The 21,403-nt window shown below is 42.9% G+C and overlaps 1 protein-coding gene across 12 annotated transcripts in view; it reads left to right on the top strand.

Moving 5' to 3' along the window:
• LOC115098596 (collagen alpha-1(VII) chain-like) overlaps positions 1-21,403 on the top strand; it is a 420,825-nt gene that overhangs the window by 161,472 nt on the left and 237,950 nt on the right. For all 12 annotated transcript variants that reach the window (XM_029615285.1, XM_029615292.1, XM_029615282.1 and 9 more), the window contains 5 exons: positions 3,815-3,850; positions 8,304-8,345; positions 9,629-9,718; positions 10,364-10,402; positions 12,492-12,530. In XM_029615285.1, the coding sequence (XP_029471145.1) occupies positions 3,815-3,850; positions 8,304-8,345; positions 9,629-9,718; positions 10,364-10,402; positions 12,492-12,530 (246 nt within the window). The remainder of the gene's footprint in view (positions 1-3,814; positions 3,851-8,303; positions 8,346-9,628; positions 9,719-10,363; positions 10,403-12,491; positions 12,531-21,403) is intronic.

A 21,403-nucleotide genomic window follows, 5' to 3' on the forward strand; every position in this document is an offset into this window, starting at 1 on the left:
TGTGATTTTGATATTTAGAACACTTTCCACTATTTTTCCTGGCACTGAAGTCAGGCTAACCGGTCTGTAGTTTCCCGGATCGCCCCTGGAGCCCTTTTTAAATATTGGGGTTACATTAGCCACCATCCAGTCTTCAGGTACAATGGATGATTTTAATGATAGGTTACAAATTTTTACTAATAGATCCGAAATTTCATTTTTTAGTTCCTTCAGAACTCTGGGGTGTATACCATCCGGTCCAGGTGATTTACTATTCTTCAGTTTGTCAATCAGGCCTACCACATCTTCTAGGTTCACCTTGATTTGGTTCAGTCCATCTGAATCGTTACCCATGAAACCCTTCTCCGGAATGAATATCTTCCCAACATCATCTTCAGTAAACTCCGAAGCAAAGAAATTGTTTAGTCTTTCCGCGATGGCCTTATCTTCTCTAAGTGCCCCTTTATCCCCTTGATCATCTAACTGTCCAACTGACTCCATCGCAGGCTTTCTGCTTTGGATATATTTTTTAAAGATTTTACTGTGAGTTTTTGCCTCTACGGCTAACTTCTTTTCAAATTCTCTCTTAGCCTGTTTTATCAATGTCTTACATTTAATTTGCCAAAGCTTATGCTTTATCCTATTTTCTTCTATAGGATCCTTCTTCCAATTTTTTAATGAAGTTCTTTTGGCTAAAATAGCCTCTTTCACTTCAGCTTTTAACCATGCCGGTAATTGTTTTGCCTTCCTTCCATCTTTCTTAATGTGTGGAATACATCTGGACTGAACTTCTAAGATGGTATTTTTTAATAATGTCTACGCCTCTTGCACACTTTTTACCTTTGTAGCTGTTCCTTTCAGTTTTTTCTAACTATTTTTCTCATTTTATCACAGTTTTGCTTTTGAAAGTTTAGCACTAGAGCCATGGATTTGCTTACTGTCCCCCTTCCAGTCATTAATTCAAATTTGATCATATTATGATCACTATTGCCAAGCGGCCCCACCACCATTACCTCTCTCACCAAATCCTGTGCTTCACTAAGAATTAGATCTATAATTGATCCCTCTCTCATCGGTTACTGAACCAGTTGCTCCATAAAACTGTCATTTATTCCATCTAGGAACTTTATCTCTCTAGCATGTCATGATGATACATTTACCCAGTCAATATTGGGGTAATTGAAATCTCCCATTATTACTTCACTACTAATTTGGTTAGCTTCCCTAATTTCTCTTAACATTTCACTGTCCATCTCACAATCTTGGCCAGGTAGACAGTAGTATACTTCTATCACTATACTCTTCCATAACACATAAGGGATTTCTACCCATAAAGATTCAATTGTGCATTTAGTCTCATGCAGGATGTTTAACCTGTTGGACTCTATGCCATCCCGGACATAAAGCGCCACAGCGCCTCCCGGGTGCTCCTCTCTGTCATTGCGATATAATTTGTACCCCGGTATAGCACTGTCCCATTGGTACAAGATATATTATACATAAACATAAATTTCAAGTTCATATCACGCTAATTCAACTATGACATAAAGGCACTAAAATCATCACTAGTACCCTTCCATAGTACCATACTATCATCAATAAATTAGTGCCACAGGTCTATCAGTGACCAATATGGATTTACTAGCAACCATTTTTCTTCAAGTTGGCCATATCCGGGTCCATTGTTGCTCCCATAGCCACCCACTTGGCTATATAACATATTGAGAGAGTAATAGGGTAAAACCAGCAAATCAATGAATTTTGAATGCTTACTACTGATACCACTTGGGGCCCCTTGCATGGCAGGAGGGAGTGGATGGATATCCAACTAGCATCTTAGAATAATTTCTGAAGCCGTATTCTTAAATTATGATATTTCTTTACAGCAACATTTATTGATTTTGTACAATTTTATTGAGTGAAAAGTATTTACCTCCTCAAGTGTCATAAATTAGGTAAAATAGAAATGAGGAAGAGATGACTATAATGCCATAAAAGCCAATGATAAGTACCATAATTTACATGGCAAGAGTTAAAGTTACACAAGAACTGGACCTTTAAAATATAGACAGACCCCCTCACCAAATACAGAATAGAAAGACCATAAAGTATAAATAGAAATGTGCCAACAAAAACTGTACTGGAAACCACAAGCCTGACTGTAAAATGCAGTGCAACAATTGAAAAACAGAAACATCATCATTCCTTGCACAACATAAAGCAATAAAATATCATTCATAATAGTAAAACCATACTAATAAAAAGAATAAATATGTCAGCTGACAAACATCCAATAATTTAAAAAAACTTGCATAATATTTACCAAACATCAATAAAATAATTCAAAACATCTGATGAATGAAGCATCCAATAATTAAAAATGTTGAAATATTTCCCAAAAAAACAATAAAATATTTCAAAACAGCAGAAACATCAAATTACACCCGATTATTAAAACTAATAAGGATTAAAAATTCTCCTGCTCTCCATACCTGGGATCTTTTGATTTCCAGTCACCCTGAGATTGTCATGGATTCGGGGAGATTTATTTATTTATTTATTTATTTATTTATTTAGAACTTTTCTATACCGACTTTCCAATAACAGAATTACTGATCAATTCGGTTTACATTCTGAACAATAACAGTGACAAGTAAATGTCTTACAAAGAACAGGTAAAAATAACTTGGAAATAAATATATGGGGTTAATAACATAAAAGATAGAGATAGGGCACACACAAGCGTTATCTTCTCTTTCTCTCTCACACACAAACACACACTAATACATTCATTCTGTCACACACTCCCTCTTTCATATACATGCCTATGCTCTCATACATACTCTTCCTCTCTCATATACACAGGTTTTTTCTCCTTCACACATATTATGTGTGTGTGTGAGTGCCTGTGGGAGCCTATCTATTTGAGCCAGTAAGGGGCCTGTGAGAGTTTGTATGGGACACATAAGTTCTCACAGGCACCCACACACACTCACAGATACACACACATATGCACACAGACTTGCACAGAATCTCACACAGACACACAGACTCACACAGGTACCGACTCATACACAGACTCTCAAACAGACACACACAAACATGCACACAGACTCACACAGGCACACAGACTCATACAAACATGTACACAGATACTCACACAGACACACACAGCCTCCTCCTGGTCTCTTTGAGCCACAATGGAGTGAGCTCCACCATGGCCCCACTGGCTTCCTGATCTCTTCGGGTCATGGTGGGATGAGCTCCACTGTAGCCCCGACAGACTTCCTGCACGGGCGATAAAAAGCAGTGGGGCAGATTTTTAGAGGAGCGCGCAAATGTACACCCGATTTTATAACATGCGCGTGCTGCCACGCACATGTTATAAAATCTGGGCTCAGCGCACGCAAGGGGGTGCACATATGCAAGCTTGTTCAAAGTTATTTGTCTCTGTCCAATAAAGAATCCAGATCGGACATTTGGCTTCTAATTCTGTATTGTTGCCTCCACGGCTTGGTTAGATAGCCTCCCTTGCTGTTTCATCAGTCCTTACCTTGCATCTACAGGAACCGACCCAGCCCCCCGTGTGATACTATTCTGAAAAACACCTTGACCTTTGGATATCATCATCCTATTTAATCCTATGTAATTTGTTGATACTCAGTATTATGCTACTGATTGGTCAATGGCTCATTTTTTGATTGTTGTATGATTTATCTGCACCAGTGGGAATGATTGACATCAGTTTACAGTATTATATGTGAAAGAAGAATACCACTTTCTGTTTGCAATGCATTTGCTTTTCCTAAGGGGCTCTGGTGTCCTTTCTTCACAGGGGAATCCTGGGCTCCCTGGTGTATCTGGAACCACTGTAAGTATTCATAATTTTACTGGCTGTCACAGAATCTACAAGAGATACATGCATTTCTGTATTTGCCATTGTGCTTTTTGATTGATTTTTTTATCTTGTAAAATGTATAACATTAGATTTTGTAAAACTGTTTGACAAAGTTAGCTTAAAACATTATTAAAAAATTGCGCAGATTACAAGTATAGGTTTTGTTTTGTTTTTTTAAGTGCATGTAATTTATATTTGGTTTGTTAGATGAGTAGCCAGGGTCCGTGTTCCCTCCGATTTGTTTGTGTGCCATGTGTACAAAAGAGTTCTTGTGTGCAAGACAATATACAAATCTGAGTGCAGTGTGTTCTTTGAAAGACCATTCTGTTTTCCTTGCATGTGCCATGCTCTCCTGTGTGCACATGCACATGTGCACAGCTTACAGGGGACATTGGCCAGGATTCACATTTTCAGGCAGATACAGTAAGGTGCGCTTGGCCGAGCGCATCGTTTAACCTGCAATTGGCCGTGCTTTTTCGACACGCGGTTAGCAAAACGGATGCTCAATTTTACCAGCGTCCGTTTTCCTAACCCGTGGCTGTCAGCAGGTTCGAAAACCAACCTTCCGGTAAAAACCAACCTGCCGGTAAAATAGAGCGTCGGTTGTTGGACCCGCTGACAGCCACCTCTACCGCTAATAAGGAGGCGGAAGGGACAAGCTATTGTCCCTAGCGCCTCCTTATTAGCGCACCACCTAATTTAAATACAGAATCGCGCGCCCAGGAGAGGTGCCTGGGTGCGCACCGGAGAGCGGGCACTCAACACGGAGCACCCGCTCTCCCGCATTTCTGACTGTATCGGCCTGTTAGTGAGTCTGGCCTGTGTGGTTGGCTCAATAGTGTAAACCCCCACCTGTGGAAGGAGGCCACATAAATAACTTTCACCTCTCAGCTGTGAGATTCAGAATGGGCATGTGTAACATGCCTACACAACTAAAAGGTTTCCCAAGGATGGGGAGGGGAGGCTAGAACAGAAAATAATTGTAACGTAAAATAAACACATAATATGTTGCTCTTGCAAGTCATGCCAGCCAAATCAGTGTATGCAGATTTACATAAGACATGCTGAGGTAGATTTTAAAAACATACTGCGCGCGCTGCCCGTTCTACTTTTTTTTCTACCCCCCCCCCGCACCTTCCCTTCCCTTCCCTTCCCTTACCTAACCCACCCCCCCCCCGGCCCTATCTAGACCCCCCCACTACCTTTATCGGAGAAGTTACTACTGCCTCCGCTGTGTCAGGCCGCTGTGTCGGGGCACTCGGCCACACCCCCGGACCGCCCACACGTCCCTGGACACGCCCCCAATCCTTAACTTTGCCCCTGGCCATGCCCCCGACCGCCCCTTTTTGCAAGCCCCGGGACTTACGCGCGTCCCGGGGCTTGTGCGCGCTGCCGAGCCTATGCAAAATAGGTTTGGGGTGCGCAGGGGGGGTTTGGGGTAGGTTTTCGGGGGGTACGCGCGTATCTTACGCGCGTACCCCTTTGAAAATCTACCCCATAGCATTATAATAAAAGAAAACTATTAGCATAGGAAAAAATAAGAAAAAGAGCCTTTTGTAAATTATGACAGATAACCAGTATCTTCGTCTTATATCTCAGTTCAATTCACTTCAAAAAATAAAAAATTGGGGCTTCAAAATTCCCTTCTAAATTCTGGCCAGAATATTAGCATAAATTTTCAGTTTGCTCTCTCGTGATTTTTGAATCCTCAAGACAAACTTATATGCAATCCAGATGGGTGATGAAGCAATTGCTGATGCTTAGGATATCCATGATGATGCACCGTATGGTCCAGAAATCTTTGCCAAATTAAAAGAAAATTCCCTCTCTTATCTGAATAAACTCATAGCAAATCTTTTGAAAATTCCCTTTCACTTAAAGGGTCATTCATCAAAATGCATTAGGGCGTTTTAACGCCCGCGATAACGTTGTAATGCATGCATTATTTTTTGCATTGCATGATGCATATGCAAATTCTGAAAATGTAGTCAAAGAGGAGGAGTTTGGGGGGTTTATGAAAATGAGGATGTTTAATGTTGCGTGCAATAGTGTAACACACATTTTAACGCTGGAAATAACTACACCGTTTTTACATGAACAGTTAGACGTACAAACAGCACAGTGCACATCAGTGAAGATTTGATGTGATTTGGAATGAGGAAAGGTACACAAAGAGGAGATTTCTAGGGCGAGAGTACATTGTGTACCTCTCTCTCTCTCTTTCTCTCTCTCTCTCTTACCCAAAACAAGGAAATTTTAACATGCGTTACAGTAAAATAGCAAGTACTAAAATAGCACATGTTGCAGTAACTAAAAAAATTAGCCTGACCATGCCCCTTTTTATCACGGGCGTTATTCATGCAAAATTTATAGCATTTTGATGAATCTAGGGGTTAGTTAGGCTATTATTAAAAGTGTGCACTATTCATGTAGCTTGAAATAAAACAAAATCAGGGAATATTTATAAATCACCTTCCTTTCCCTTGCTACAAAATAAATAACTATCTGTCTCATTACTAAGTAATTTTCTTAGGATAATAACTACAACAAAACTTCCACCTACCTAAAACTTCTTTTTCTTTGTTATAAGTAAAGCAGCCAGCTGGAAGCCTCATCTCATGATTACATCCCTCTACCTTTCCCTCTCTCTCTCTCTCTCCTTAAACACTAGTACCTTCACCTTTTATACTTAATTAAGAAGGCTCATTAGAATTTGATCCCCTGACCCCTCATTGGCTCCAGACAAGTATGACTCACTCCACTTCTGATGCAAAAACTTACAATTGGTCCTTTTGATATATAATAGTGTCCCATGGATTGACTAAAAAAAAGTTAATTATAATGAGTCCTAATATTTTCCCCTGTCCAGGAACGTCCACTTTTTTTTCAGTGTAGTCTAGTAAATAATACAGCACTGGCTTCCAGGCAAAGGAGCCCCCTCCCTTCCCAGTACGGACTTCAAATAAAAGGCAATCACCATCACAAGGAAGTGTTAATGGCTTTTTTTGTTGGCTTTAACCATTATGCATTTCCTCCGGGACTGCAGAGTTGTTCACATGTCATCATTTGTCTTTTTAACTCAGTTATGCTGAGCAAGGAAGCAACAATTTTGAATGTATAAATACTTCTAAAAAGTCACTTACATTAGTTTCCCAGGCTGGTCTCTTGGCACAGCTGTAGTGAGTACTGAGGTAAATTTTCAAAGTTGCCTGCTCTGCAGCAAAAGATAGAATTAATCCACGTAAATTACAGCATGCGCATTAGCAGACCTCCAGCCTGCACTTTCCTAATGTTCACAAGCTTATCTACATTAAGAGGCATTTCATGCTGTTTTATTTTTCTTTATTATTTTTTTCACTTACATTCTATATTTCTAGAAAATAAGATCAAAGTGGATAACAACAAGAGAAATAACAATATAAATAAGTATTAAATCAATAAGTCAATAAAATTTTAAAAAATCAGTATTAAATTTAATACATAAATACATGCATGGAAAATAATACATACAACGCAGATTATATGAGCATACCATACATCTTCAGAAGGTACACATGGAGACATCCTAATGCTAATGGGCCTAACTTTACGCCCCTGTTTTATTTTTCCCTAAGCATGTGTGTGCACATTTACCCACATAACCTGATTTCAATCTTGGCCTATTTGGGCTTTCAAGAATGCACATGCCTTTGCAATTAGGCATCCCCTAAAGAAATCATTGTATGGATTTTAGCTCTTGGCCAAGTTCGCTCTAAGCTGTGTGAGTCCTCAGTTCATTTCCTCCCACAAGCAGCTTCTGTATCTTCACACAGGTTGGGACTTGGCTGCCATCCAGTTGCCCTTGAATGATGTTTAGGTGGAGGAATAGGAGACGGAGGTGGAGTGGATGGGAAACAAAGAAAAAAGGATGGAAGGGTAGGAGAGGGGAACGTGGAATGAAGGCGTAGGGGAGGGAGATGGAAGATGGAAGAAAAACTAAGGAAGAGAAGAGAGCAATGAAGGGAAGTGCTAGAAGGTGTGAAGAGAAAGATGGAGAGAATGAGGGAGAAAGATAGAGGAGGAGGCAGTGGTAGGTGGCAGTGCTACAGTAGAAAGAGCACAGTGATGGAGAGGGGGCAAAAAGCGCTCACGGTGGGGACTCTCCTCACATAGCACACACTTGCAGAGTTACGTGTGCAAAGTTAGTGCACCCTTCCCCCACCCTGTAAAAAATAAGAGGGAACGTTGGGGAGTGGAACAACGAGGTGGAAGCCCCAACCTGCAGCCAGAATTCTGTGCCTAACAGCAGCCTGCACCCACAAAAAATGAGAGGGAGCATTGCTCTTGGATTTTTCTGGCACCTGGATTCGTTTGGGCTGCAGCAATGCTGCCTTTCTATGCCTGCACATGCTGGTTTCCTTATGTCTGTGCTGTCCTCTTGTTTCAGATCGGCTCTTTGGATCACAGCCTGGTTGTGAAAGGAGATAAGGTACAGTACTGTCCCCAATGGTCCCAGGGCAATCTCACGGGGTTTCTCTTGCTCTGTTTGGTTTCTCGCTTACTCTCAGTTTACTACTATTGTAACTACAGTTGAACACTCACTGAAGCAACTCACACTCAGCTGTACAGTTAACTGCACAAAAATACAAGGTGACGGAGTGTTTAACTGGTTAAGTCATGCAATTGATTGAATTTTTTAAATTGTGATACAGAGGCATTATGATATCCTTTGTTTTATTTTCCATTCCTTTCATAATAATTCCTAACATTCTGCATGCTGAGCTGAGGATTTCAAAGTATTATCTGCAGTGACGCCATGATCCTTTTCCAGTGTGGTGATGCCTAATACAGAACCCAGCATCGTGTACCTATAGCTTGGATTATTCTTCCCTACATGTATCACTTTGAACTTGTCCACATTCAATTTCATTTGCCATTAGATGACAATCCCTCAGTTTCGCAAAGTCCTTTTGCAATTTCTCACAATCGGCTTATGATCTAACAATTTTGAATAATTTTGTGTCACCCTCGAATTTGTTCATCTCACTCTTCAGTCCCTTGTTGAGTTCATTTGTAAACAGAACAGTTCTCTCTTGTGAACATTTGATGACCCTCGGAGTGAGGAAACTCACCCATAGATGTGATTTGTGCAATGCTCTCTCAACCTAGCTTGATGGACTCTCTACCTGGGTAACATCAAGCTGGTTGCGTGCGCCGGCCAACTGCCAGAGCGCGATCCCAAGCACAACGGCAAATGGAGCCTCTGGCCCCCGCCCCGTCCCATCCCCTCCCCAACCCTTTTTGCAAGCCCCCGTCCCGAGGCTTTATGCGCGTCACCAGGCCTTTTAAAAATAGGCCCGGGGTGCGTAACCTTTTTAAAATCTGGCCCTCGAAGTATTTTGAGCTGCATTCAGCGGAGGCATATCCGGGAGTGTGAGAGAAATATAAGGCACACAGATTGCATTTTAAACTCTTCCACACGAAAAGGTTTGAAATGTGCACAGGTTCTTTGTGCCTGCAGTAAGTTTCAAAGCAAAAGTCCTTTCACTTTGACATTTGGTGGAAAGTCCACAGGTAAAAGACTTTGACCCCGTGAGCACAGTTAGAAAATTGCCCAGATGATGTCCAAAAAGAACCCACTTTCCTACTTTCTTCATTGTCACTGGAAGCATCATCAGAGAATAAGGGGTGAGCTTGGCGTGGGATGAACAAGGTAGCACTCGCAGCCTGCAGCAGGCAGAGGAATGACCGAAGCATGTTGGCTTGTTCTAGGGGGATCCTGGTGAGCCGGGTGAAAACGGGGATCCAGGAGAATCGGGCTTTAAAGGAGAGAAGGGGGAAAGAGGTCCTCTAGGTCCAAGGGTAAGTTGTATGTATGTTTTGGTTGTATCTTTGTACACAATTGTGTCTCTCGGTGCACCGGTGTGTGACGAGAACATATAGCATGAGTGCATATATGCGTCTGTCAGTACACATGCATGTCTCAGCACATGTGCTTGTGTCTGAGGCCACCTGCAGCGCTGGCCACTGACACATGCCAGGAGTCTGCAGTGGCCCTGTGTGATAGGTATCTGCAGCAGCCGGCCGAGACTCCATGTCATGAAGGTGTTCAAGGGACAATTTACTGTTCCAGCGAGCTAGGGTTTGAATGAGAATATGTCAAGAGTAGCAAAGGTAACACCTAGACCAGGCCTTCTGCAGAGGTAGCCAAACTCTTACTTTGCCTTAATATAGTGTGCTCGGTGTTGTTCAGTTCCTTTAGAGTGCTTAGGAGGGATGTGTGCTCGCTGTTTATGGTGTAATTTTATCAGAAGTCCACAGGGCAAGAAGTAGTACTCTCCCATTGAGAAGGTGTCCGTTATAGACTCCTTTGGGAGGATGGCCAAAGAGCACCACAGGGTCAGTTCTGGTGCTCATTGTACTCTCTGCTCAGCAAACGACTGGTTGGAGCCAAGAAGCCAGCACTGGGATTTAGATATTTAAAAATGTTCATTTTTATGTTTGAAGGGCCCTGAAGGCCGTCCTGGAGCTCCAGGGGGAACGTTGGTAAGTCATGTTCCATAATGTGCTTTTGGTTTTATGCCTGAAGAGCAAACTGGGGAAACCAGTGCAACTCGTGTGTCACAGTCAATAAGCTGTAATGGTATCAACCAACAAGATAGATGCCAGATGTCCTTTATAAGCTTGTATAAATAGCAATCTATGTATATAAATAATCTACGCACATAATTAGCATGCTTATAAAGAACATCTGGCATCTATCTTGTTGGTTGATACCATTATGGCTTTTATAGTTTGCCTCCCTTCTTGTTTTGTAGGACAGTCAATAAGCTGCCCAGATTCTTTGTTTAATATAAAGAGACTGAATGAAGCTATTCAGATCCTGGGAGGGGGAGTGTATGCATGTACCTAAGCGTGGATGCAGGGGGAGCCTTAGTGGTGGGAAAGTGAGGGTAAAGCCAGAGATCCTGTAAGGTCTGTGATGTTGCAGTAGATAGGGGAAATGGGCCTGGAGGTCTTTTGTCTTCCCTTCACGTTCAGTGTTTCTATATATGCTGTTGTTCAGCAATGATCCAGTTCCCACTGATCTCATGAGGGGGGTATAATGTTCAAATGCAAGTCAGAATGCATTAGGTTAGTCCAACGAAAGGGTTCTACCCTCGCCTTTGTTATTCAACCAGTTTGAAAAAAGAAATCACAACCCTCCCCTCACAGTGACTGTGGGAGAATATTTTCTTAGAACACAATTCATAAAACATTTTTGACTAAAGTAATAAATAAATAAGTTAACATACCAAGATTGGCTAATTATTGCTATCAGTGCCTTTCAAGCCACTCTCAACCAGTTTTGGAGGGCTTCACAATATGTAAGGCATTTATATTTCTTACAGATAGACTGTATTCAAGGTGCCTGTCTTAAATCAACTTGCCTACTTGCTTTCTCTATTGCTACTTCTTATGGGAAAGATGTATCTCAATAAATTTTGTTTCTTATATTTTTACCCATTTTTGGAATAAAAAGTGTTCACGCTTGGATTACTGCCATACACTTCCCCCCCCTTCACTCCCTCCACCAAGTTCACTCTTTCTAACAGGAAAACACTGATTTGGCAATGGTGATAACACAATCATGTCTCCGTTGGGGTCAAGTCAGAGCTGGATTAAGACGGAAGGCACCCACAGGAAATGGGGGGGAAGCGAGTTATCCTCTCCTTCCTCCCTGCGGGAGATTGAGCGTTAGAGAATATCCCTCCATCTCAAATGTCCCTCCCCACTTACAAACTTGTGGCACTGCTTCTCTCCTCCAAGCCCCGGAAGATGCAGTAAAAATCAGCGCCGGGCCTTTAGCAGCCCTGGCGCGCTGAGTGACCCTGTGGCGCAAAGCCCCTTGCACAGGTTTCCATGGTAACAGGAAGCCGTGGAGGAGGAGGAAGGGGCGTGGTCCCACAGGATCACTCAGCGCACCAGGGCTGTCAAAGGCCTCGTGCTGATTTTTACTGCATGAGGAAAGAAGCGGTGCAGTGGTGGCAGGCAATGCCTATAAACATTTGACACTGGAGGCAGCTACCTATGTTGCCTATGCCTAAATCTGGGCCTGGATCAAGTGGTAATGTGTTTACCCCCCCCCCCCAATATTGTTCAGATTCTGTATCTCAGCCAAAAAGCCAAGAGGGGAACCATTCTGAGCTCATAGCCCAGGTAAAGGAAACATTGACCTAGAGACACCACCGGAGACAGAATAGCTGGGTGGGGGTACTAGCAGGCTTAAACTCCTGGGAACCAACTGGGTTGGAGATACAGTTCTGATTTTGTTAAGACAAGCAGAACCACATCTACAGGCATGAAATTGGTTAAAACCAGGTCTGGCTCCGCCTATCCCTTTTGACATGGCACACTGTGGTCATCCTGCTTGCAAATGTACATTGTATCATAACAGCCTTTAACCATCCACGCTTTCAGTGTTTGGAGTGATTTACAGGACATGGGTAGATGTGGCCATCGTCCCTTTGATTAGTCCAGATTATTGCCCTGCCAAGAAGCCTGTTTTCTATCATTCTGCGCTCTTCTGTTTCTGACATCCTCCAAGCTCAGGTTCTGTGAGCTTTAATTCCTGTTCCCTGACTTCGATTTCCAGCTGGACATTGTACCTGCTAAAGGCATCAAAGGAGAAAAGGTAATACGTCTAGTAGGGAATGTACGTTTGAAACAAAATAGAAAATCTCAATGAAATTTCCTACTTTGTTTCCTTTCGTTTTCATAATGAAACTAAAGAAAAATGCTAAAAATAAAAAGAAGATTTCAAGCAACTTATGGCCGATTTCCTCTCTCCCCCACCTTAGAATAAAGATGGCCAGTTGGGCCTTGCATCCCCCTCACCCCACAGCTCATAAAACAAAAATATGTTGGGACCCCTCCCGATCATGGGCATAGCATCCATAGTGCACAGTGGGTGCACAGGCACCCCAACTTTAAAAAGGGGTGTGCAGGGCACTATCAACGGCCTGGCAGCCAGAGCACAGCATCCACATCCAGGAGAGTGGCGACAGAGAAGAGAAAGAGGCCCACGAGGCTACTGGCAGCTGAGAAGAGAAGGAGGCATGGGAGGCCACTGGCGGACCCCATCTCACCAGCAGCCGAAGAAAGAAGAAGTCTGGGAGGCTGGCAGTGGCCAAGAAGAGGAGCAAGCCCAGGAGGCCACCAGCGCCTGAGAAGTAGAACAGGCCCAGGAGGACACCAGAAGCTAAGAAGAGGAAGGAACTTGTTCTCTGACTCCTTTAAGTGTGCCTGCCCTCTGGCATTCAAACCACGTGTGGCCAGTAGGTGCTCTATGCTGACCTCATGCATTGCGAGATCAGCATAGAGGAATTGCTAACCCTGCACATTTTGAATACCATGGGGCAGGCACATGAACAACAGCAGCAGCAGAATGGGCTCCCCCTTCTTCTCCCAATGGAGAGCTTGCCTGTGTTTTGTCTTTGTGTATGTGTGTGTGAATGGTAGACTGCCTGGGTGTGTGTGTATGGTAACCTGTTTGTATGTGTCTGTGTGAGAATGGTAACCTACCTGGGTGTGTGTGTGTGTGTGTGTGTATGTGTGTGTGTGTGTGTGTGTATGTGTGTGAATGGTAGACTGCCTGTGTGGCTGTGTGTATGGTAACCTGCTTGTATGTGTTTGTGTGTGAATGGTAACCTGTCTGGATGTTCGTTTGTGTATGAGAATGGTAACTTGCCTGGGAGTGTGTGTGTGTGTGTGAATGGTAACCTGCCTGGATGTGTGTGTGTGCATGCATGTGTGACTGTATGGTAACCTGCTTGGATGTGTGTGTGTGTGAATGGTAACCTGCCTGGGTGTGTGGGTGTGGGTGTAAATGGGAGCCTGCCTGGGTATGAGAGAGAGCGAGAGCATGTGGATGTGAGAGTCTGTACATGTATGTGAGAGAGCGTGTGGGAGTGAGAACCTGTATGTGTGTGTGAATGTATGTGTTTGTGGGAGTGGGAGCCTGCAAGTGAGAGAGACCATGTGAGTGTGCGAACCTATGTGTGTGTGTGTGTGTGTGAGCGAGAGAGATAGTGGCAGCCTGCATGTAAGAATGAGAGCCTGTGTGTATAAATATGTATGAGAGTGGGAACCTGCATATGAGAGAGAGCATGTGAGAGCCTGTGTATTTGTATGTGAGAGAACATGAAAGATCAAGAGCCTGTATGTGTGTGGTGCATGTGTTGTGAGAATGGAAGTCTACATGTAAGAGCATGTGAGAGTGAGAGCCTACATGTGAGAGCATATGAGAGTGGGAGCTTGGGTGTTTGTGAGAGAGAACATGCAAGCGTGGGATTCTTTGTGAGAGAAAACTTGTCTGTGAGAGGAAGGAAAGAAGACAGGAGGAGAGAGAAGAAACTGAAAGAATAAAAGAGACCCTGAAAAAGGAATAAGGAAAAGACAGACAAGGGGAAAAAAGAGACTAGGACCAACCAATTAGAAAAACAAGATCAGACAACAAAGGTAAAAAAAAACATTGTCTTTCAGCAATTGGAATATGCCATCTTTGGGAATATGAATTTACTATATATTTGTATTTTGCTTTTTCTTCAGTAATCCAGAGTTCACAGAGTCTGGTTTCTCTGGCTTTCCATTTTAGTTTTACCTGCATGTTTGTTTCTAATTTTTAGTCCCTTATTCTGTATTAAGTAAAGGTCTGAGTATGATGCGCATGTGTGACAGAGGTGCAGTATTTTGACTAGTATGTAGTTTCTCTGTAGAGATTTGTAGCAGTCCAGCTTGTTCTGTTTGCCCAGTAGGTGGTGTATTAGTGTTTTAGGGTCTGGTGTGTCACACACACAGTCTCTCACAGGCACATGCATGCGCAAACACACGCATAGGGCCAGATTTTTAAAGGAGCGCGCACGGGGTACATTTGTGCTCGCTACCTGGCACGCACAAATGTACACCCAATTTTATAACATGCGCCGCTGCCGCAGCCTTGGAGGAAACTTTTTTTTCGATCCCCCCACCTTTCCCTCCCTTCCCCTAACTAACCCACCCCCCCGGCCCTACCTAAATCCCCCCTACCTTATTTGACGGTAACTTGCATGCGCTGGCGCGCCATCCCCCGGCACAGCCGCTGTGCTGGAGGACTTGAGCCTGCCCCCGGACCGCCCCTTTTTCAAAGCCCCGGGACATACGTGCGTCTCAGGGCTTGCGTGCACCGCCGAGCCTATGCAAAATAGGCTCGGCGCGCGCAGGGGTAGGTTTTCGGGGGTTACGCGCATATATTACTTGCATAATCCTTTGAAAATCTACCCCATAATGTGTATGTGAAGAAAAGAGAGCCTGTGTTTGTGAGAGGGAGGGAGTGTGAGTAAGAGCATTGTCATGTGTATGAGAGAGGGATTATGAAAGAATTAATGTGTTAGTAAGTGTGAATGAGAGAGAGAGGAGATAATTTGTGTGGCCCTACCTCCCTCAATCTACGATAATCTTAGGGTGAGTGGAAATCAAAAAACCCCAGGTATGGAGAGCAGGACATTTTTAAAGTAAATAATAGTTTAATTGTTGGGTGTAATTTTATGTTTCTATTATTTTGAAATATTTTATTGTTTTTTGGGGGGGAAATAGAACATTTTAAATTATTGGAATTTTTATTCATCAGATGTTTTGAAATACTTTATTGGTGTTTGGTAAATATTAGAACAAATTTTTGCATGTTTTTTTAAATTATTGGATGTTCTTTTTATTAGTATGGTTTTAATATTATGAATGTTTTATATCTCGTGATTTTATTGCTTGATGTTTTGCAAGGAATGATGTTTTTGTTTTTCCATTGTTGCACTGCATAATATAGTTTATTTATTTATTTATTTATTTATTTAGCGTTTTTCTATACCGGCATTCATGATTAGAAACCACATCATGCCGGTTTACATAAAACAAGGGGTGAGAACAAGAAACGAAAAACAAGAGAACAAAAGTTACATTACAACAGGGTCTTAAAACTGGGAAGAGAAATTAGAATAGTTGGGCTTGTGATTTCCAGTACAGTTTTTGTTGGCATGTTTCTATTCTTTATTTGGTGTAGGTCTGTCTATATTTTAAAGGTCCAGTTCTTGCGTAATTTTAGTTCTTGCTGTGTAAAAGATGGTACTTATCATCAGTGGCTTTTATGGCACTATGGTCCACTTTTCCTAATTTCTGTTTTACACAGAAGTTAGCTTTATTAATTTCATTTGCACGCAGAAAGTGGTTTTGAATGTTCTTGCAGAAAATGTTTTTTCATTCACATATTTTATTGCAACTGCTATTAGTACATTAGGCGATTATTTTAAGGGATGAACTTAGTTAATTTTCCCTCTAAAGACTAGGTTGCTGTAGGTATAAAATTAATAGGCTTTTTGCATCAAAGAAAGTAGTGCTCACAAGGTATTGTAGGAAGGTGGACTCTGTTCTAGGGCACCTGGCAACAGCAAACTTTCTGGTGCATCACCATCTTCAGCAGTCACTCTATGCCACTGCTCCCAACAAACCACTTCCAAAAAGAACTGGAGGCCAGGCTCTTTCATCCCACTCCTGGCAAATATAAAGTATAATCTCTCTGCAGTCCCCTCTCCCCAGACCTTCCCGATGCCTAAAAATCCCCATCAGGAGCAGGGTCTGCACTTACCCACTCCCGGCAAGGTCCAGCGCAGGTTCTGTCAAGCTTAACGCTTCCAGCAGTGGCGTAGCCACGGGTGGGCCTGGGTGGGCAGGTGCCCACCCAACTTAGACCCAGGCCCACCCAACTGGCACCGGAACTGCAAGGCTGTCGCGGGATCCCATCCCCGCGACAGCGAACAAGAGAACCCTCGCCTCGCGCGCCATCACGGCACACGTGGGGAAGGGAAGCGCCGCGCGCAGCTTCCGCTTCCTCCCCCCAATGCAGGAAGATCAGCTGCCTCTCCTGCTGCCACCCGTTCTCCTGCTATCTTCGGACCAAACGGCCTGCCGAACTTCCTGTTTGGGGGAGCGGAAGCGCCGCGCACAGCTTCCACTTTCTCCCCCAAAGCAGGAAGTCCCGCTGCCTCTCCTGCTGCCACCGGCCTCCTGCTATCTTCGGGCGTCGGGCCGTACTGCCCGCCGATCTTCCTGCTTGGGGGGGGGGGGGGGGGGGGGAGGAAGCGGACGTTGTGCGCTGCGCTTCCGCTCCCCCCCCCGACAGGAAGTTCGGCGGGCTGTACGGCCCGACGCCCGAAGATAGCAGGAGGCCGGTGGCAGCAGGAGAGGCAGCTGATCTTCCTGCTTTGGGGGAGAAAGCGGAAGCTGTGCACGTGCTTGAATGTGTATGTGTGGATGAGAATGGGAGTGTGTGTGTGTGGGTGAAAACTGGAGCCTGGGTTTGTATGTGGGTGAGAATGGAAGCTTGAATATGTGGGTGAATGGGAGCTCGAATGTGTGTATGTGTGGTTGAGAATGGGAGCCTGGGTTTGTGGGTGGGTGAGAATGGGAGCTTGAATGTGTGTATATATGGGTGAGAATGAGAGCCTGGGTTTGTGTGGGTGGGTGAGAATGGAAGCTTGAATATGTGGATAAGAATGGGTGCTTGAATGTGTGTATGTGTGGGTGAGAATAGTACCTTAAATGTGTATATGTGTGGGTGAGACTGGGAGCATGGGTTTGTGGGTGAGAATGGGAGTCTGGGTTTATGTGTGTGGGTGAGAATGGGTGCCTGGATGTGCGTCTGTGTGTGCATAAGAATATAAGCCTGGGGAGGGGTGAGAAAGTGAGAACTTGAATGTGAGCTTGGGGGGGGGGGGGGGAGAGCATATGAGAGTGACAGCTTGAGTGTGTGAGAGGGAGTCTGTGAGAGAAAGCGTGTGTGTGTGTGGGTGGGTGTGTGTGGAAGGGAAGAAGACAGTAATAGAAGAAAGACACTGAAAAGGAATTAGGAAATGAGCTATAAGGGAAAAAATGGGAAAAAGAGACCAGGACCAACTGATTAGAAAAATACAAAGATCAGACAACAAAGGTAAAAATATATATCTATATTTTGAGATGTTAGCAATTTAAATATAAGCAACACAACCGCTCTCTCAAAATTTATGGACAGGTAGGAGCCGTGTATAAAATCGTAATAATAAGAAGGCTAAAGTACCACAAATCACCGTGAATTATGTTTGTATCATTAAGTAAACCTCATATTTAGGCGTAGATGTGAATGCTATGCTGCATAATTTGGCATTATTTATCAGTAAAAAAACAACTAGTAGACCTGCATGCCTACAGCCCACCCCTGTTAACCTTGTGCCCACCCAAAAAATCAATTCTGGCTACGCCACTGGCTTCCAGCATAGATCCTGCTCCCGGTGGAAATGTTTAGGTATCAGGAAGTAAGGATTGGATCGGGGGAGAGGGGGGAATGCAGATAAATGATACTTTATATTGCCAGGGATGGGATAGGATGACATGGCCTCCAGTTCTTTACAGAAGTGGTTTGTCGGGTGGAGGGTGGAGGGATGGGACGGCTGCCACAATCCCACCACATTTTTTTTTTGGGGGGAGCTGTGGGGTAGGGGGATGCAAGGCCTGATTGGGCATCTTTACTCTTAGAGTGGGGGGAAAAAGGAAATCATCCATAGGCCATTTGAAATCTTTTTTTATTTTTTAAGATATCCGGATAAGTAGCACGTTATCTTAGCCACACAAGGCCGGATAACTTAGCCAGATATATGCGATATTTGTCTAAGTTAGGTGGATAACTCAACCCCTCCCAGGAACACCCCTGTAACGCCCCTTTTTTATCCAGCTAAATTATAGCTGGCTAACTATGTATCTGGCTATAATTTAGCCGGATAAATGATTGAATATGCCTGTTTTGCTATTGCTATTCAAATGTTGCTTTGCTATTTGCATAAGACAGATCGAGCTTTATTTCCGAGACACATGCGTAAAAGGCTTTTTATATTATATAATATTATATTATATGAGGTCCATATTCAGTCGCTATGCTAGTTAGCCGGTTATACGTAACTGGCTAACCAGCGGGCTATAATCAGCGGCACGGTCACGCTGCTGAATATACCCAGCCATCTTAAAGTTAGCCGGCTATGTATTACCAGCTAATTTTAGGACAGCCCTGTGGCCCGAACAGAGTTAGCCGCATAAGGAAAGCGGCTAACTCCGAATACTGGAATTAGCTGCATAACCTATGTGGCTAACTCTCCTCCTCCTGGAAATGCTTCCCACCCGCCCCTGGAGTTATCCATTTAAATGGCTTTTGAATATCAATCTCATTATATTATATAATATGTTATATAGCACATATAACAATAGAGGTAAGACTGGCCATACAGTTACATCTGGCTCTATATAAAGGCTTGATAACGAATTTAAGAACATAAGGCTTGCCATACTGGGTCAGAATGAGACCAAACCTGGCAGAATCCCAAATATTAGATAGATCCCATTCTGCTAATGGCCAGGGTTAAGTAGTGGCTTCTACCAAGTCTACTTCGTTAATAACGCTTCATGGACGTTTCCTCCAAGAACTTGTCCAGGCTTTGAATGCTCAAACATCTGGTGTGCACCTGGAAGAAAGTCAGCTCGTTTACCTGCTCTAACCTGCGGACAAGAGAGAGAGCCACAGTCCATGGGATTCTGATGCCCTTCATTCCACCGGAATCTGTCGAGATCAAAATCAGATTCCAGCGATGTGAAGTACATGAGACATGGAAAGAAAAGCACATCTGCAGCCAGGGCTTTACAGGTGGTAAATCGGCTTGTGAAATCCTAATTGCCTGTTGGCCAGTCAGCTCCTAGATTTATGTGTGGCACTCTAGCAAAGGGGCCAGCAGCACCTGATCCATGTGCCGGAACCTGGCATGTGGAATAATTCCTGCCAGCGGACCACTCTGCCAAACCACGTCGCCAACCCCTGCTCCGGCAGCGCCACAGCTTCCACGCTGGTATTCAGTGGCGCCTCGGCGGAGGCACTAACCAATGGCACAGCAGCTTTCAACAATACCTGATGACATCACAGTGCAGATGGGAGACCTGCTACATAGCTGCCAACATTCTGGGCTATTCGGTGATTCTGTGAAGATAGATAAATGGATGGATATGTGGGGAGGGCGATAATCAAAGGCATTTACGTCCTGGAAGTGGTGGCTTTGATTATTGCCTTACCCTCAATGCATTCAATAATACATAGTGACATATATCTAGTTTTGAATCTTTATTAGTGAAAGTCTCATAAAACACATACCCCAATTATATTTCCATTTTCCTCAGAAAATAGACATTTAAAAATATCTCAACATACCCATACATATCCCATTCATTCTTCATATCATTCACTCACACCTTAATAATTCTTATTCATAAGAAATTCTAATCATTTAAATTAGACATAAATATAAACATTTACACATAACATTATCAATGTAATCTATTTGCAAGCAGAAAGAGTTCTATTGCATAAGAAAATTTTTTGTTCATTATAAGGACACCAATCCTTTCAATCCTTCTTCATCTTCTCCTTTCAATCTTTCTTCAATTTCTCTCAACATGTTTCGCCTTCCCTTAGGCTTCTTCAGGAGAATTTCTGAGGGATCTCCTACTGCTCATGTATCCTCAATATCTATCCAAAGGGTTTACCATCTATAACATTATACAAATTTAATTAATACTTTCAAATCACATTTATATTTCCAAAGCTTCAAAATTTATTCATAAGCCATTTTACCTGAATCAAGTGATTCAACGGAAAGACAGGACGGGATGGGAGAAGACGTAGAGTTTACTTCCGTTGAATCACTCGATGGCGGCGTCTCTTTGAGCTGTGGTGAAGTTTGTGTTAAAGATTGAAAAGGTAAGGTTTCTTTATTGCGCATGTTGAGATAATTCTCTGAAGAGAAGAAAAGATTTTTTAAATTATTCTGATTCACTTCATTTTAGATTTACTTTACATGAGATGAAACGTTCTATTGAATGAGTAAGACGCTAAAAAAGAGTCGGGGATGTGTTTGGCTGTACGTCTGAGAAAAGGTGTTTTGGGACGTTCAGGTAAAATGGCTTATGAATAAATTTTGAAGCTTTGGAAATATAAATGTGATTTGAAAGTATTAATTAAATTTGTATAATGTTATAGATGGTAAACCCTTTGGATAGATATTGAGGATACATGAGCAGTAGGAGATCCCTCAGAAATTCTCCTGAAGAAGCCTAAGGGAAGGCGAAACATGTTGAGAGAAATTGAAGAAAGATTGAAAGGAGAAGATGAAGAAGGATTGAAAGGATTGGTGTCCTTATAATGAACAAAAAATTTTCTTATGCAATAGAACTCTTTCTGCTTGCAAATAGATTACATTGATAATGTTATGAGTAAATGTTTATATTTATGTCTAATTTAAATGATTAGAATTTCTTATGAATAAGAATTATTAAGGTGTGAGTGAATGATATGAAGAATGAATGGGATATGTATGGGTATGTTGAGATATTTTTAAATGTCTATTTTCTGGGGAAAATGGAAATATAATTGGGGTATGTGTTTTATGAGACTGTCACTAATAAAGATTC

This window comes from Rhinatrema bivittatum, chromosome 9 (genome assembly GCF_901001135.1).
Source record: "Rhinatrema bivittatum chromosome 9, aRhiBiv1.1, whole genome shotgun sequence".
Taxonomy (NCBI): domain Eukaryota; kingdom Metazoa; phylum Chordata; class Amphibia; order Gymnophiona; family Rhinatrematidae; genus Rhinatrema; species Rhinatrema bivittatum.